This window comes from Martes martes (genome assembly GCF_963455335.1).
Source record: "Martes martes genome assembly, chromosome: 10".
In the NCBI taxonomy this organism is placed as follows: Eukaryota; Metazoa; Chordata; class Mammalia; order Carnivora; family Mustelidae; genus Martes; species Martes martes.
In genome coordinates this window covers 57,456,164-57,474,768 of record NC_137898.1, presented here as the reverse complement: position 1 = coordinate 57,474,768, position 18,605 = coordinate 57,456,164, and the positions used below count along the sequence as shown (strand labels likewise).

Genomic DNA, 18,605 nt, shown 5'->3' with positions numbered 1-18,605 from the left:
ATTCCCATTCTCCCTGCCTACAAAAGTACTTGAGAGAAGACTTTTCAAACATTATCACTTATATGAACCAGAACAAAATGGAGGTGGGGGGAATGTGAAGAAAAGAAAGAAAATATAAGAAAGCATTGAAGTTTATATTAAATATTTAAATAATTTATTACGAAGTCTAATGGAAAAAGAAGGTGAGCTTTCAGGCAAAGTCCATTCTAAGTTATAGGGACTCAGAAATCAAAGGGGCTAGCTCTAAGATAGATTAGATAAGGACCACCAACCTAGAATTAACAAAATGTCTCAGCAAAACCTGGGAGTTAGAAATACGGTCAGTGAAAAAGAATTAAGAGATTTACAAAACTTCTGTCTTCCAATAGCAGGGAAATGGGATGTGATTAGGAAGGGCAGAGAAAGTGTAGGTAACCATTTAATAGAATGGGAAACCAAAGTATAACTTCAAAATTAACAAGGACAGAATGGAATGTATAACAACTTGATAAATATCTCAAAAATAAAGAAAATCAAGGCAGAAACAAAAATGTAAAATAAATAAAACACAAGGAATGAAGTGAAGTACAACAGTCCTTACGCCAAATGTGTATGGTCTAAATTCTGGCATTAATACATTTTGAAATGTAAAGGGTGGGTGGGCAAAGGGATGACAGGAATTAGCAAATAAAATCAGGATGACAGTACATTCCATACCTAGAGATTCTGATTCCATTGGTCTGGGATGGGCCCCTGGTGTTGACATCTTTTTTTTTTTTTTTTAATCCTCAACAATTTTTTATGTGTGCCATACAGTATTGTTAGTTATGGGCACAACGTTGTACAGAATATCTTTAGAACTCAATCATCTTATATGACTGAAACTTTATATCCATTCTACAGCATCTGTGGCCACCTTGGGGGCAGAATGAGAGGTAGCTCCCCATTTTTCCCAGCTTCTGGTAACTGTCATTCTACACTTTGCTTCTGTGCATTCTCTTTTTATGTGACTTATAAGATTTAAGCAATGAAATGGTTTGATAAAATGGGCCTTTTTGACGGTTTTGAAAAGTGGGATGTACGTTGGTAAGTTTTTTGAGATATCTTTAATTGACTGGTCAGATTGCACTGATTCGAAGAGCCATACAGTACTCTTTTAAAAAATTGTTTAAAAAGATTTTATTTATTTTGAGTGGGAAGTGGGCTGAGCTGGGAGCCCACTGTGGGGTTCCGTCCCAGGACCCTGGGATCATGACCTGAGCCAAAGGCAGATGCTTAACTGACTGAGCCACCCAGGTGCCCCTCCATACAGTGCTCTTAGTTGGTATTTACATAGCTATCATAAGCTTTCCTTAAAAAAACACTTTATTGAGGTATGATTGACATACAAAAAGCTGTATATATTAAATGTATTCAACTTGATAAGTTTGGAGATAAATATACATCTGAGAAACCATCTCCACAATCTGTGTGGTGAAAATATCATTTCCTCCAGAAGTTGCCTTCCTTTCTTCCTTTTTCCTATCCCTCCTCTCCAGCCAAATACAAGAGTGAACCAAGAGGTATAACTCCAGATTTAACAATGCTCCCTTGTCAAGGGAACTAGAGGTACAAGTGATTCAATCATCTAACTGTTCTAATGATCAGATTATAGTTAGCATGATTAGATTGCACTCCCCTTGATCAAACTGAATCCCTCAAGAAGTGCTAGAAGTCTCCACCCACTCCTTGAAGGTGATGGAGTACAAATATACCTGGTTCTTGTTCTGAGACACTTAGCCAGTGGAAGATCAATGCGTGAATTTCCTTGAGAATCATGATTTTAAGAGTACTAAATGCAGAAAATGCTGTGTTGTAACTTCTAATATACGATCAGCGGGGATGTTGTCCAGCATGTGATTTGTTTACATTGGTGAACAATTTTATGAATTTTGGGGCAAAACTGTGTTCAACCATCCTATGGTTTACACAACTGTGTTTCTAGAAAATCCAAATGTATATTCATGTGCAAGAATACTTACATGTCACTGTATGTAGAATTGAATTGGATGTCAGTTAAAAACCTCAAAACAGATTTCCCACCCATATTCCTGACCAGGTCGCTGTAGAGCAGTGACATGCTTACCGTTAGCCTAGTTGACCTGGTCACTGTCAACCTCAGTCCTACTTCCCCATGTAGACCAACCCAGCCAATCGCAGGTTTCACATCTCTGCCCCAGGTGGTCACACCCTGATGGAAATTCAGTGGTTTAGCTGGGATTCAGTGGCTTAGTGCCTGTAATCACCTCCCAGTTGTTGTGATTAGGTTATGGGTCTTAGGATCAGATGACGCTCCACCCACTGAAACCGAGTCCCCCGGGAAGTCCTGGAAGTCTCCGCCCACTTGGATCGAGCGGGCTTATTCGGTCCGCTGCCTGTCCTCAGATGTCCCGTGGGAAGAGCGGAACCAGGTGGTCAGCGCCCTGGCAGCACCGTCCCCGCAGCCCCCGCAGCCCCCGCAGCCCCCGGCGGCCGCCACCATGCCCTCATCCCCGCTCAGGGTGTCTGTGGTGTGCAGAAGCAATGTGAACCGCAGCATGGAAGCCCACAGCCTCCTCCGCAATAGAGGCTTCCGTGTCCAGTCTTTCGGAGTCGGATCTCGGGTGAAGATCCCAGGACCCTCTCGCAATCGCCGGGTGAGCTATGACTTCTCCACGACAGATAAGCAGATGCACGAGGACCTTTGCAGGAACGACCAGGAATGCTACCGCAGGAACGGAATCCTGCACCTCCTGGGGAGAAACCAGAGGATCAAGCCACGCCCCGAAAGGTTTCAGGAGTGCAGCGACCCCTTCGACGTCATCTTCACCTGCGAGGAGAGTGTCTGTGACCGCGTGGTGCAGGAGCTGTGGGCCAGGGAGCAGGCGACCTCCAGCCCGTGCACGTGGTCAACGTGGCCATTGCCGACACCTTGGAGGACGCCACCCCCGGGGCTTTCCTCATCTGCGAGCTGTGCCAGAGCCTCCAGCGCGCGGGCGACGTGGACAGTCTTGGTCAGGGGCTCCTGGCGGCGGAGGAGAAAACAGGACAGAGCTTTCTTCGCACGGTCTGCTTCTACTGACGGCCTTGGCTGGACAGGGCGCCCTCGTTCCGTCACAGCTTTCTTGTGGCGTTTTGGACCAGTCGGTGGAGAACGCCCTTTCCACCAGCTTCTGCTTGTCTGAATTTTAGGTATATACGCTCCACCAGGGAAGAGTCGAGCAAGAAAAAGCATTTCTTGGGAAACGAGGACGAGGGCTGGTAGTCCCCCAAGTCCAGACCTGGGGACACTGTTCTGGGTCCTTTGGGCACAGAACGTCATTGAGCGCTCACGTGGGTCCGCGAGGAAGTTCCTGGCACTGCCTGTGTGTCGCAGATGAGGGAAGGAACGTTTATAACGGACTGCGGCACACGGGATCTGTTGAAGGATAGGCAGCGAATAAACATTCAAAGTCAACTGCTGCGCGGGGTTCTGCGGGACTGATGTCTGAGCACCACAGAGACCCCGGGCTGCTTGAGCAGGAGAAGCCCCATCCGCGGCAGGGGACCCAGACCGGCCCAGGCCTCCTCTGACCTCCGCACGCGCGGACTGACTTTGCCTCTGGTTCCTTAACCTCTTACCCCTTGTTGTATCTTGTTTGCCGTGCGACTTCATATGAAGCCAAATTTAATGTGTAGTGAAATGCCATTGAGTTTGGAATCCTGAACCTGCTTTCACCTTGCTTTATGATTAAATAAAGCTGACATTGCGCAGAGACTCAGCTTGTACTGGCCTTTCTAGCACGCTCGCGACAGTCCCCTCCCTGCACCAACAGGAGAAGAGACATCCTTAACACGAGAGGCGAGAAGTTTAGGGCCCAGAAGTCTGTACGGACAATCTTTGCTACTTGGCACTAATCATCTACCCCAGCCCAAGTTCTGTTTAGAGTTCCTTACTAATTAAAGCGCCTGAAATTAGGCTTCCTTTATCCTGTCAATTCGTTAAAGATTTATTGTCTCTTTATCTAAGAAGTATACAAACTGCCAGCTTTGGTCATTTCTTTAGGCTGCAGTTTCATTATTGGGTTTGGGTGAAGCACATAATAAAACTGATTTTTTCCCCCCTTCTGTTAATCTGTCTCATGTCGATTTAATTCTTAGTCCAGCTGGGACACTTTGATCGGTAGAAAATAATTTTTCCTTCTCTTCACTAATATGATTTTTTAGAAGAGCATAAAGTATGGAGAACTAGCTAGGATAAGACATGAATTGATATCAAAAGATGTTTTTTTTCTCCCCCTGAAGGTGTGACTACTTTCTTCTTCCTGATTAAAAATAACAATGTACAAGATTACTTTTATAATCAGTTAGAATATAAAGTTATTTCTGAATTGGAAAAAGTTTACATCCTACATTCAGGATGAGGAAAACCAAATAGAATTTCTTATAAAAGAATATGAACAGGGGCGCCTGGGTGGCTCAGTGGGTTAAGCCTCTGCCTTCAGCTCGGGTCATGATCTCAGGGTCCTGGGATCGAGCCCCACATCGGGCTCTCTGCTCAGCAGGGAGCCTGCTTCCCCCCCTCTCTCTGCCTGCCTCTCTGCCTACTTGTGATCTCTCTCTCTCTCTCAAATAAATAAAAATAAAAAAAAAAGAATATGAACAAAGTACAAGGATTTTTTCCCAGCAACCATAAATGTGGATTTTTGATGACCAAACACTAAGCAGAATGATACACTACGTAGGCAAATGAATTAAAATTTGTCATGAATCTCAAGAATCTCATGTGACCTAAACAAATTATGCATGGATGTTTATGAGCCCTCAGGAAAGAATGAAAATTCATTATTTATAGCTTCAAAATATGAATCTCATGACCAATCCTGGAATGAAAATAATGAAACATCATTCTTTACATGAAAAACAAAAATTTGAAAATTGTCTTTGCATATGTATTGATATTGCAGATTGAAAAATAACTTGACTATTCATTAATTCAATAGTCAATGGCAGGGTAGGTATTAAAAGAGGCCTGTAGCCAGGTTGGTTTAGCTGGGAGAGCTTTTTTGTAGTGAAATACCATAAAGGTGAACATTCAATGTGGGATGGAGATTAGAGCAGGTGGGGAGGAATGGGCGAGAAGCTAGTCAGGAGAAGGCCAGGGAGGGGAATGACACTTAGGGACCTGGGATCCAGGCCATTTGGAGGAGGGCAAGGCTAATGGATTCAGCCGTGTCCCGGGGGCCCTGATGTAAGCACTTCCCTCAAGAGTTCTCATGAAAGAGAATAAACAGCCCAGTGCCTGGCTCCCAACTAGCTGAATGTCATCTCCAGTCTCAGTAAGATCTGGTGAGTAAATTAGACATGTGTGCAGTGGGGCAAGTTCCAGGATTAAGGTAAGGTTTGGGCTGGTGTCACATCCCAGGAAGTCCAGAGGGAACAGGACTTTGCTGCATCAAGAGTGGTAATGACCAGAGCTACCAATCGGGTTGCTTACAGCAGAAGTGGAGGGGGTGGTCTGGGAAGGAAGGTTTAGAGTATACAGGCAGCTGAGGTTAATGAAGCCTGCTCAAGAAAGAAGTAATCGAATGTGTGGCAAGTGCTCTAATGATTAGGTTAGACATGCTAAAACAGAAAAGATATGGACTTACTTCGAACCCTTCTTGGTAAACATGACAAGAGCCCAGAGAATGACCGGGATTTCTTGTAGGCTTCCCAAAGCAAGTCATGGGAAGCAGAGCAGGACATCTCAGGCAGGTGTGAGGCGGGAATTAGGAGGGAGGGGCACTGAATGGGACATTGAGGATGAACTTGTGTCAGACCAAAGTCATCTTAATTTGGTCAGGAGACCAACTGAACAGGCAAATCCTCAGCCTTTGAACTCCCTGCTTTCTCTCACTAGTTCTTATTAATGAAATGTCTTCAGGACACCTGGGTGGCTCAGTCATTAAGTGACTGATACTTGATCTCAGCTCAGGTCTTGATCTCAGGGTTGTGAGTTCAAGCCCCACCCTGGGTGTGGAGCCTACTTAAAAGAAAAAAAAAATTCAAAAAATAAAATTTTTTCTGCTACTCCCTTTCCCCAAACACATGACCATCACCAGTTTCTGAAATCTACCCCCTCTCCAGCCCTGCCTTTATTGGTTTGTGTCTTCTATGGCCTCTTCCTTCTTGCCATTTTCTTCTTATCTTTCCCAATCAGGTCTGTGGGACACACACCTGCTCTTACATCCCTCCGATGCCATCCCACTGCAGATCAGCCGCCCTCACTGGAGAGAACCTTGTCACAGAGCAGCCATATGCTCTATAGGAGACAGTGCCCTGACCTAGGCCAGCTGAATGGACTCCTCTGATTGGTGACTCTGATGGCAGACCACTTTCTCCTAGCACTTGGACGATGGAAATTGGAGCTGATTTTTTTCCCCAGAAAGAAAAATCAGGGGCATGGGGAGGATAACTGGAATGGAAGAAATAATGTTCATGAGTGTAAGATACACCTTAGCTACAAAGCTAGATGTTTTAAGATACCCCTTCATAGGGGGAATTATTATTTGTGTCCAATTCTTCAGCCTATCTGCTTACAGATTTGATTTTCTCCTAAACCATGAAGGCAGAACTCAGGCAAATTCCCATTTTTTCTGTTTCCCCAGTTTATAATATGGTGCTGAAAAATAGTTACTGCTTCCTGAATGACCAAGTGAATGAATGAATGTATACTAAGAACTAACTGATAAAATTTCCACCTGCAGAAAGCCTCCCAAATGTCATGCACATCCCTTTCCAGCAATAATGACTTATTTTCCAAATTCAGTCATTTCTGAACTTAGTTTCCTAAGGTGTGAGCATGATTCCATCAATGTTACTTTTTTAAGGTCTTTTGACTCTCTCCACAAATGAGCCGATAATGTGGTGAAGCCCGAGAGATTTCAAATCTCATTTCCATCAGTTAGGCCAAATCTGCCTGTACGAACACCACCCTGCTTCCTTCAATATTCCCTGCACACAGCTAACTGGGGCTGAATAAACACTGTCCAGGGAGCATGCCATACTTCGATTTGAATGCCCACCTTTCCTTCTCTTGCTTCCCTCCCTATTCATTCTTTTCCTTATGATGAACCACCTACTACAACGTCAAGTTCAAGAAACATCTTGTTACAGCCTTTCCAGATACATGTAACGATTTCCTTTGTGTATTCATAATCTTGCGTTTGTAGGAGAAATACAAACAACAATGTGTTTTATTTGATTAGCTTGGGATATAAATTAGACTATTAAATTGGACTATCACTCATGGAGGTAGATAATACGTCCTATTGACTTTTTATGTTTCTTATTGTTTGCATGTTCACAGAAGATGGAGAGTATGAGACACACCAAAAGCTCCTAGTGTCTTCACAAAGAATCTTGCAAGAAAATTTGTATTTTCAGCTCTGTCTATGAATCCAATGTGATGTCTCCGGTAGTCTCCACAGGTATGATTTCCTTAAACCACACTGCTGTTAGCCACACAATCTTCCACTTCCTGGGCATCCCTGGGCTAGAGGACCAGCACATGTGGATTTCCATCCCCTTCTTCATTTCCTATGTCATCGCCCTGCTTGGGAACAGCCTGCTCATCTGCATTATCCTCACGAGGCACAGCCTCCGGGAACCCATGTACCTCTTCCTCTGCATGCTGGCTGGAGCAGACCTCGTGCTCTCCACATGCACCGTACCTCAGGCCTTGGCCATCTTCTGGTTCCGTGCTGGGGAGATCTCCCTGGATCGCTGCATCACTCAGTTCTTCTTCATCCACTGCACCTTCATCTCTGAGTCAGGGATCTTGCTGGTGATGGCGTTTGACCGCTACATTGCCATATGCTACCCCCTGAGATACACCACTATTCTTACACCTGCTCTGATTGGGAAAATTGGTGTGATCATCTTCCTGAGAAGTTATTGTATGATTTTCCCCATAATATTTCTTCTGAAAAGATTGACTTTCTGCCAAAATAATATTATTCCACACACCTATTGTGAACACATTGGTTTGGCCAAATATGCTTGTAATGATATTCGAGTGAACATCTGGTATGGAGTTTTTGTCATCACGTCGACAGTGGTCTTAGATGTCCTGTTAATTTTTGTTTCTTATGTGCTGATTCTCCATGCTGTCTTCCACATGCCTTCCCGAGATGCTCGCCACAAAGCTCTCAACACATGTGGCTCCCATGTCTGCATCATCATCCTCTTTTATGGGCCTGCGATCTTTACAACGCTTACTCAGCGGTTTGGGCGCCACATTCCACCTCATATCCACATCTTATTGGCTAATGTCTGCATTCTGGTTCCGCCTATGCTGAATCCCATCATTTATGGGATTAAGACCAAGCAAATCCGGGAGCAGGTGTCTTACGTATTTTTCCCAAAGCAGAAATAACTTTGGCAGAGGAATAGCATTTCAGCATCTCTAGTTATCCACGACGTGGCCTGTGGAAGCAGTGGCTGGAAACACTAGCAGTAAGTGGAAACACTGGGAAATAGCTCAGTGAATTCCGTTTTTGGAGCATGATCATCAGGAAGGTGACAAGACTTGCATCTTCCACTGTCAAAGCAACAGAGAGAGCAGTGCCATTGACTGAGCTGGTTACCTCCTGAATGGAGTCTGTGGCTGGATATGTGCATTTCCAGAGTCACGTGTCCTTATCAGTAGCCTAATTTTTGGTAATCAATGAAATTGCAGGGAAGGAAAAATTCTTTCTCTATCCTTCAAGGTGCTCCAGCTGGACTAAGAATTAAACTGACATGAGACAGATTTAGAGGAAAAAAAAATCAAAGGTTTATTATGTGCACACAAAAGCCCAATAATGAAATTGAGACTGAAAGAAATGACTGAGGCAGGAAGTTTTTAAATTTTTTAGAGAAAGAGACAATAAATTTTTGAGGAATTGACAGAATAAAGAAAACAGGTGTTTGGGAGCTTAAATTAGTAGGGAATTCTAAGCAGAAATTTAGTCCAAGGTAGTAGATTAGGAAAAAAAAAAATAACAAGGTTTGTTTCTATGGTTTTCTCAACTTTCAAGTCCCTATCTTTGGTGATAAGGTTGTATTTTTACATGGTACAGAGAGGGTATTCTTCATGTGGGAGATCTGTTTTCTGCTTTCAGGGGGACAGTATGAGTCTGAGAGTCCTTGCATTGGCTTTTTCTTAAGTAACTTTTATTGAAAATAATTAATGTACCAAAGTGACACACTTTGAGGCAAACTGCCCTTGGCCCCTGTGAGATGAGAGCAGTGAGTGCTCTGATCTTGGAAGTTGTTAAGTTATTCCTGTGAGATAGCTTGTGATATCCCTGGACAATCACATAGAAAGGGCCTAATATTTTGGTTATGCAGAGTGAATAACATCTGGAAATCTTATGGACAGCATGGTGACTATAGTTAATAATACTGTATTGCATATTTAAAATTTGCTAAGAGATTTGATCTTTTTTTAAAATTTAATTTTATTTTTAAAATTTCTTTTCAGTGTACCAGAATTCATTGTGTATGTAAGAGATTTGATCTTAAGTGCTCTCACCCTCTCACAGGAATTGCAGCTAGGAAAGGAAATGAATATGTTAATTAGCTTGATTTTGGTAATCATTTCACAGTATCAATATGTCAAAATGTCACATTGTGTACCCTAAATATATATAACTTTTATGTGTCAGTTATACTTTAATAAAGCAGGAAACAAAAGAAGTCACCTAAAATACAATTAGATTTGTTAATAATTTGGTATGTCTGTGTCCATATATTTCTCTGTGTATCTTTATTTGTTTAAAAATAATGAAAATATAAACATATTCATAAATGTCGATGGACATATATGTAGTTATACTTTGAGAAAAGGTGGAATTTTTTTGATGTTCTTTTTTTTTTTTTGAAAGATTTTACTTATTTATTTGACAGAGAGAGAGATCACAAGTAGGCCGAGTGGCAGGCAGAGAGAGAGGGGGAAGCAGGCTCCCCGCTGAGCATAGAGCCCGATGTGGGGCCTGATCCCAGGACCCTGAGATCATGACTGAGCTGAAGGCAGAAGCTTAACCCACTGAGCCACCCAGGTGCCCCTTGATGTTCTTTTAAAAAAAATCCATTTCATTAACATGTAGTATATTATTAATTTCAGAGGTAGAGTTTAGGGATTCATCAGTTGCATAAAACCCAGTGGTCATTACATCATGTGCCCTCTTTAATGCCCATCACCCAGTTACCCTATCCCCCTACCCCTGCCCTCCATCACCCTCAGTTTCTTTCCTATAGTTAAGTCTCTTACAGTTTTTCTCCCTCTACAGTTTGTCTTATTTTATTTTTCCTCTCCCTTCACCCACGATCCTCTGTTTTAAGTTCCACATATGAATCAAATCATGTGATAATGATCTTTCTTGGACTAACTTACTTTTCTTGACATAATACCCTCTAGTTTCATCCATGTCATTGCAAATGGCAGGATTTCATTTTCTGATGGCTAATATTCATATATATGTATCTATCTATCTATCTATCTATCTATCTCACCTCTTCTTTATCCATTCTTCTGTTGATGGACATCTGGACTCTTTCCATAATTTGGCTATTGTGGACATTGCTGCTATGAACATTTGGGTGCACATGCCCCTTGGGACCACTACATTTGTATCTTTGGGGTAAATACCCAGGAGTGCTATTGCTGGGTCATAGGGTAGCTCTATTTTCAACTTTTTGAGGACCCTCCATACTGTTTTCCAGAGTGGCTGCACCAGCTTACATTTCCAGCAGCAGTGTAGGAGAGTTCCCCCATAGCCAAACTATTCTGTACTGTTTTCTGTACAATGCATATGGTGGGACTGAGGGGGAAGGGAAAGAGACCCTGAAACACACTCTTGAACATGTACAAAAATAACTTGACACTATGAAACCCCACCAGCAAGAATGATGGAGCTCTCCCTCGCCCCCAGGGCTGAGGGGCACATTCTAGAAAATGGCAGGAGCTAACGAGTGCTGGCCAAGGTGCTGTGGGGGTGAGAAGGGGTGTGAGTCCAGAGGGGAAGAGGGCCTATGAGTAGGCCTCTTGAGCCGGTTGGCAGTTGAGCAGCCGCTCAACCACTTCTCAACCATAGTGTGGGCATAGCGGAGCGGCGGGCCCGCTTCTTGGGGCCTCCGTAGTCCTCCAGCAGGCTCAGACCCAGGTGCGGAAGTCCCCCCTCTCCTTGCTGTAGGTCATGGCTGCCAGCAGCCTGCACAGGATGAGTTTGGTTTGGTCCTGGAACAAGCTGGTCTGCACACAGCCATTGCTGAGGTGTGATGGCGCTGCGGGTGCGAAACCAGGTGCTGCGTAGGGTAGGGTAGCCCGGCCGGCTGATCACCTTCCCGGGGCGTGATATTGGTGCCTGCCTTCAGCAAGAGCGAAGTGGTGCCACTACAGTGGTGCCATGTAGTTCAGGAAATACTTCAGGAGGCTGATCTTCATCAGGGAGCTGGGATGGGAGCTCACGGTGAGGTAGGACTCTGTGCCATCGCGCTCTGTGTCATTGTAGAGGATCAGGCGCGTTGAGTCATTGAAGAACACCCCCATGCCCTTGTTGCACAGCTGGTACCTGAGGCCGTACTTGTTCAAAGAGTCCACGCGCCTGCTGACTCAGAAGATGGGGATGCAGGCGGGATCCTCAGCCTCCTCTTGCCTCACCAGCCCCCGCTCCAAGGGTTTGGATGCTTTGACCCTGTGTAGCTGTTGCAGCATGTCACAGGGAGCAGTCAGCTGCCTCATTGGTCTCCCGGACCACTGGCTCCTCTTTTTCCCTCGGCCGCTTGGGCATGGAGTTCTCCGTGCTTTATTGAGGACTGTGAGAGGCTTCAGTTTCTGGGGTCGAGGCTGCTGAGAGCGATGGAAAACTGGGGTGCAGTGGTGAGACAGGTGATGGGGAGCCTGGCGGGGATGGAGCTGGAAATAAAGAAGTCGTCACCGAGCAGCTCGTGCGTGAATGGTGGGGCGGGCAGTAGGGTCTGTCTGAAGCATCCTCTGGATGAGGGAGGAGGCCACAGGGTTGATGTGTTTGGGAATACTGTAGTCATTCTTCTTGATCCGGAGGTATGTCTCTTTGAGGTGAGAGGTCTCAAAAGGTGGTTTGCCCACTAACAATGTATACATGATACACCCAATGGGCCACACGTCCACCTCCAAACGGTGCCATTTCTTGCTCAGCGCCTCAGGAGCTGTGCAATTAGGAGTTCCGCCCAGGGTCTTCTTGCATTCCCCATCATGTTCCACTTTGGTTGCCAGTCCCAAATCCCCCATTTTCACCTCCAGATCCTCATTCAGGAAAACGTTGCCCAGCTTGAGGTCCCGGTGAATAACAGTTTTGGTACAGGTATTGGTTTTGGTGCAGGTACTGGTAGCCGAGGACCATCTGTGGATGGTGGTAGCGGGCTTCTGGTGCAGTCATTGCTTTCCTCCGCTTGTGCAGCTCCAGGAGAGACTTCTGGTGGCAGAGCACCAACACCACAAATAGAAGTTGTTGGTCGTGAAAAAGCTGTGCAAGCCTACTACGTGCTGGTGGGCGAAGCGGTGTGAATGGATATCCCCATGGACATTTTCTTCTGGTGCAGCTTGAGCAGCAACAACTTAGGCACAATCTTGCCTGTGCACACCTCCGTAGTGTCAGGGTCGGAGATCTTGAAACACTTAGCAAAGTTGCCCTTCCCCAGACGGCGTCCTCACAGGCCCGTCCACTAGGACCTCCGGGATCTCTTTCAGAGCTAGTAGCCATTGGGGGCGGCAGCTGCAACTCCCGCTGGGCTTTCCCTGGGTGGGCTGGTGCTGGTGCCAGCTTCCCTACAGTTGCTGGACATTCATGTTCCTGGAGTTGCTCTGTGGACCTAGCAGGGTACGGGTAGTCTGGCACCACTTCGCTCTACCTTTGCACGTTCCCCTTCTTCTCACTACATCTGTACCTTTGGGGTAAATGCCTAGTAGTGCAATTGCTGGGTCCTAAGGTAGTTCTATTTTTAACACCTTGAGGAACCTCCATACTGTTTTCCAGAGTGGCTATACCAGCTTGCATTCCCATCAACATTGTAAGAGATTCTCTTCATCCACATCCTTGCCAACATTTGTTGTTTCCTGTTTTGTTAATTTTTGCCATTCTAAGTGGTGTAAGGTGGTATCTGGTTGTGATTTTGATTTGTATTTCCCTGATGGCTAGTGATGTTGAACATTTTTTTCATGTGTCTGTTAGCTATTTGTGTGTCTTCTTTGGAGAAGTGTGTTCATATCTTCTGCCCATTTTTTGACTGGGTTATTTGTTTTTTGATTCTTGAGTTTGATATGTTCTTTATAGATCTTAGATACCAACCCTTTATCTGTAATGTCATTGGCAGATGACATTCCATGGGTTGCCTCTTAGTTTTGTTGACTGTTTCCTTTGCTGTGCAGAAGCTTTTTGTCTTGATGAAATCAAGCAGAGAAAGACAATTATCATATGATTTAACTCATATGTGGGACATAAGCAATAGTATGGAGGACCATAGGGGAAGGGACAGAAAACTGAAGGGGGAGAAATCAGAGAGGGAGATGAGCCATGAGAGACTATGGACTCTGAGAAACAAAGTGAGGGTTTTAGAGGGGACGGGGATGGGAGGATGGGGTAACAGGGTGATGGCTATTAAGGAGAGCACATGTGATGAGCGCTGGGTGTTATATGCAACTAATGGATCACTGAACACTAAATCAAAAACTGATGATTACTATACAGTGGCTAACTGAACACAATAAAAAAAATAAAAATCTCAAAAAAGAAGACGTGATATACACACACACACACACACACAATTGAATATTACTCTGCTATAAAAAAGAATGAAATCTTGCCATTTACAATGATGTGGATGGAGCTAGAGAGTATTATGCTAAGTCATTCAGAAAAAGTTTAATACAGTATGATTTCATTCATGTGGAATTTAAGAAACAAAACAAATGGTAGGGAGTGCAGGGAAGATGGTGGAGGAGTACAGGACCCTATTTTAACCAGTTCCCAGAATATAGCTGGATATCTACTAAACCATTCTGATCACCCATGAAATCAGCCTGAGATATGAGAATATATATCTGAATCTCTACAAGCAGAAAAATGGCATTTTTCAAAGAGCTGGAAAAAAAGAATCCTAAAATGTGTATGGAACTAGCCAAGACCCCAAATTATGAAAGAAATGTTAAAAAAGAAAAACAAAGCTGGGGACATCATTGCCTGATTTCAAGTTATATTACAAAGCTGTGATCCCAAGACAGCATGGTATTGAAACAAAAATAGACACACAGACCAATGGAACAGAATAGAGAGATTAAATATGGACCCTCAACTCTATGGTCAACTAATCTTAAACAAAGCAGGAAAAAATATCCAATGGAAAAAAGACAGTCCCTTCAAAAAATGGTGCTGGGAAAATTGGACAGCTATATACAGAAGAATGAAACTCGACCATTCTTTTATACCATATTCAAGGATAAACTCAAAAAGGACAAAAAACCTCAATGTGGGACAGGAATCCATCAGAATCCTAGAGGAGAACATAGGCAATAATCTCTCGACATCAGCCACAGCAACTTCTTTCAAGACATATCTCCAAAGGCAAAAGAATCAAAAGTGAAAATGAACTTTTGGGACTTCATCAAGATAAAAAGCTTCTGCACAGCAAAAGAGACCATCAACAAAACAAAGAGGCATCGCACAGAATGGGAGAAGATATTTGTAAATGACACTACAGACAAAGGACTGATGTTCAAGATTTATAAGGAACTTCTCAAAGTCAACACCCAAAAAACAAATACTCCAGTCAAAAAATGGGCAGAAGACATGAACAGACACTTCTCCAAAGAAGACATACAAATGGCTAACAGACACATGAAAAAATGTTCATCATCATTAGCCATCAGGGAAATTCAAATCAAAATTACATTGAGATACCACCTTACACCAGTTAAAATCGAAAAAGCTAACAAAACAGGAAACAAACATTGGAGAGAAACATTGGAGAAAGGGGAACCCTCTTACATTGTTGGTGGGAATGCAAGTTGGTGCAGCCACTTTGGAAAACAGTGTGGAGGTTCCTCCAAAATTCTTATGACCCAGCAATTGCACTACTAGGTATTTACCCCACAGGTACAGATGTAGTGAAAAGAAGGGGCACATACACCCCAGTGTTCATAGTAGCAATGTACACAATAGCCAAACTGTGGAAAGAGCAGAAATGCCCTTCAACACATGAATGGATAAAGAAGATATGGTCCATATGTACAATGGAATATTCCTCAGCCATGAGGAAGGATGAATACTCACCATTTGCATTGGCATGGGTGGAACTGGAAAGGATTATGCTGAGTAAAATAAGTCAGGCAGAGAAAGACAATTATCATATGGTTTTCCTTATATGTGAAACACAAGGGATAGCATGGAAGATGTTGGGAGAAGGAAGGGAAAAATGAAGGGGTGGAATCAGAGGGTGAGATGAACCATGAGAGACTATGGACTCTGAGAAACAAACTGAGGGTTTGTGGTGCCAGGGGGGATTGGTTGGGTAGTAAGGAGGGCTGGGAGTGCATGGAGCACTGGGTGTTATACACAAACGATGAATCAAGGAACACCACATCAAAAACTAATGATGTATTGTATGGTCACTAACATAACATAAAAAAAAAAAGAAAAGAAACAAAAGAACATGGGGGACAAAAGAGAGGAATACCAAAAAATAGACTCTTAACTATAGAGAATCAACTGATGGTTACCAGAAGGAAGGGGTGGGGAATGGGTGAAACAGGTGATTTTGTCATATACATCTTTATAGGTATAAATATGTATATGTATATGTATAAATATGTATAAGGAGTGCTCTTGTGATGAGCATCAGCTGTTGTATGGACATTTTGAATGACTACATTGTACGCCTGAAACTAATATTGCACTATATGTTAACTAACTGGAATTTAAGTAAAAACTTAAAAAAGCAGAAAAAAATAAAACCACTCTCAGTTCTCTGCCTCGAAACAAATGTCCAGACCCATATGTATGTTTGTGGAGTGCTGGTGGTAAGGTAAGGTAAGTTCCTGGTAGTGTTTTCCTATTGATTCAGTGTCCTTTAAGATAAGTCCCTCAGCTGACAGTGGGTAGTCAGGGTCATGATTGGGAAAGGGTGGGAAGGATCATTTGAGATTGTAGTTGTGACTAATGGGAACAAGTATTTGAGGTCTTCTTCTGAAGACAGGAATATTTTGTCCAGTTGGTATTATTTTTGCCAGAAAATCCATTTGGATTTTGGTCTGTTTGGGCAAGGTAGGGAATATGACAGGGAGAGAGGTGCAAAATGCTGTGGGTACTGAAAGGGAGTGATCACGGTGTTGGACTGCAAAACCCAAGTGTATAAGAGGAGATGAAGAAAAGGAACAGGACTAGATTCAGTGGACTGTGGAATGATGGTTGGTTTAACAGCACCTATAGTTTAAAAGAAATGAATTAAAAAGATTGAAAAGTTGGAACTTTTGAATGTGCTTTTTCCAGTTATGATCTAGTGGCAGAGTTCTGGATGTTATTAAAGAAGTTGGTTTCTCTAGTAGTGTGTAGACCAAGGCATTTGGGGAAGAGTCCAAACACGGAACATTGTGGGTGTTGGAGAGGTAAGCTCTGCTGTTGCTACAGTTCCTAAGAAAGATGGGGGTAGTTGGGGGTAAGGAAGCCTGTGCATCTGGTGCTGAAATCACCATTAGAAATTCTGGAGTGAGAAGAGTGGGGCTTGATCATGTGTTAATAGGTAAATAGGTAGGTAATATGTAGGTAAATATGGTGAGAGAATAGTTTCCAGGTGGCATGAACATCACTTGTGTTGGTGTTTTTACTAAAGGGAGGGGAGATTATGATTGGGAGTTGTAATTGTGACTCCCAGCATCTGTGCTCCACTATGAGGAGTGGGTATAAAGATTTGGATTTGCTAAGCTGGAGATACCACAGTGGTTTCTTGAGTAGGCAGCATGGTTTTAGTCAAGATGAAGAGGCAAGTGGAATGTTCACAAGTTGTTCAAGATGAAAAAACAACAGCATTGGATGCAGATTGCTAAGAGACTGGAATATAAATGTTACTATAGCAGTTAGTTAGGCTGGGAAGGGGGGGCTTGTCAATGAAAGTGGGCATATGGATGTCAATAAAGATGTATATGACAAATTTTTTATCTTGACCTGGGTGGTGTTTGCTCTATGATAAATAATTCATTAAGCAATTCATTTCTTTTGTTTTCTGTATTTGTGTTTCTTTTCTATTTAATTTTAATTTTTAATTTTAATTTATTTTATTATTTTTTATTATGTTATGTTAGTCACCATATAGTATGTCATCATCATTAGCCATCAGGGAAATTCAAATCAAAACAACATTGAGATAGCACCTTATACTAGTTAGAATGGCAAAAATTAACAAGGCAGGAAACAATAAATGTTGGAGAGGATGTGGAGAAAGGGGAACCCTCTTACACTGTTGGTGGGAATGCATGTTGGTGCAGCCACTTTGGAAAACAGTGTGGAGGTTTCTCAAAAAATTAAAAATAGAGCTACCCTATGACCCAGGAATTGCACTACTGGGTATTTGCCCCAAAGATACAGATGTAGTGAAAAGAAGGGCCATCTGTATCCCAAGGTTCATAGCAGCAATGGCCACAGTCGCCAAACTGTGGAAAGAGCAGAGACACCCTTCAACAGAAGAATGGATAAAGATGTGGTCCATATACACAATGAAATATTACTCAGCCATCAGAAACGTGTTTCTTTTTTAAACAACAAAACTCCCCCAAATGAGAGAAATCCTTTAGAGTCTGAAAGGCAATAACCTAACATTATGAATATGTCAATAACTTTTTTATTTTTAATTATTTCCTATCTCTCACAATGCATATCCAATCTCCCCTAAAGTTCCTTGATTGTATAATCATATTCTGACTGTTTCTGCTTTCACTTCACTCTAGATCCCGTAAGCAGAGGACATAATTCTTCAGCCTCATTCTGTTGGTCTGAGCAAATCCTGAGGCCATCACAGATGCAAGGGACCAGGTAATAGACTGTCCTTCATGATGGGGGAATTGGCTTGTATGTGTGGTAGACTGAAGACCTACTGGCTGCCGTTTGTGTAGATGGTCAGCTACACTTGACAAACTATAAGACTGACCAATATTCAGAAGCTTGACATATGCTGTGCTGGCAAGGCTGTAGGAAAAAGTTGCTTCTGTACATTGCTGACAGGAAGGAAAGTAGGATAGTCTCTAAGAAGGGACTCTTTCTGTGTACAATCCGACTGCGAATGCATTTACCCCGCAGGCAAGGTCATCTTACTTCTAGGCATAGACTGTAAGATCCATCAAGAATTACCCAACTGAAGGGTGCCTGCATGACTTGATGGGTTAAGCCTCTGCCTTTGGCTCAGGTCATGATCTCAGGGTCCTGGGATCGAGCCTCGCATTGGGCTCTCTGCTCAGTGGGGAGCCTGCTTCCCTCCCGCCTCTGTCTGCCTCTCTGCCTACCAGTGATCTCTCTCTCTCTCTGTCAAATAAATAAATAAAATCTTAAGAAAAGAATTATCCCACTGAAGAAGAGAGAGAA

General features: G+C 43.2%; 1 protein-coding gene and 2 pseudogenes across 3 annotated transcripts; 2 read left to right on the top strand and 1 right to left on the bottom strand.

Moving 5' to 3' along the window:
* The first annotated feature begins 2,498 nt into the window (after positions 1–2,498).
* LOC308351336 (RNA polymerase II subunit A C-terminal domain phosphatase SSU72 like protein 3-like) lies at positions 2,499–3,079 on the top strand (annotated as a pseudogene). The gene has a single exon. The product of its transcript is annotated as an RNA polymerase II subunit A C-terminal domain phosphatase SSU72 like protein 3-like (transcript).
* A 4,371-nt stretch (positions 3,080–7,450) lies between these two features.
* LOC308351267 (olfactory receptor 52B4-like) lies at positions 7,451–8,395 on the top strand (the record flags this gene model as incomplete). The annotated part of the gene is made up of 1 exon (XM_080816788.1): positions 7,451–8,395. One exon carries the CDS (start codon positions 7,451–7,453, stop codon positions 8,393–8,395), a length of 945 nt encoding a protein of 314 aa, XP_080672914.1.
* A 2,555-nt stretch (positions 8,396–10,950) lies between these two features.
* LOC308350896 (serine/threonine-protein kinase PLK1-like) lies at positions 10,951–13,049 on the bottom strand (annotated as a pseudogene). Its single transcript has 2 exons — positions 13,028–13,049; positions 10,951–12,732 (listed from the first exon to the last, which is right to left on the bottom strand). The product of its transcript is annotated as a serine/threonine-protein kinase PLK1-like (transcript).
* Positions 13,050–18,605: the final 5,556 nt, after the last annotated feature.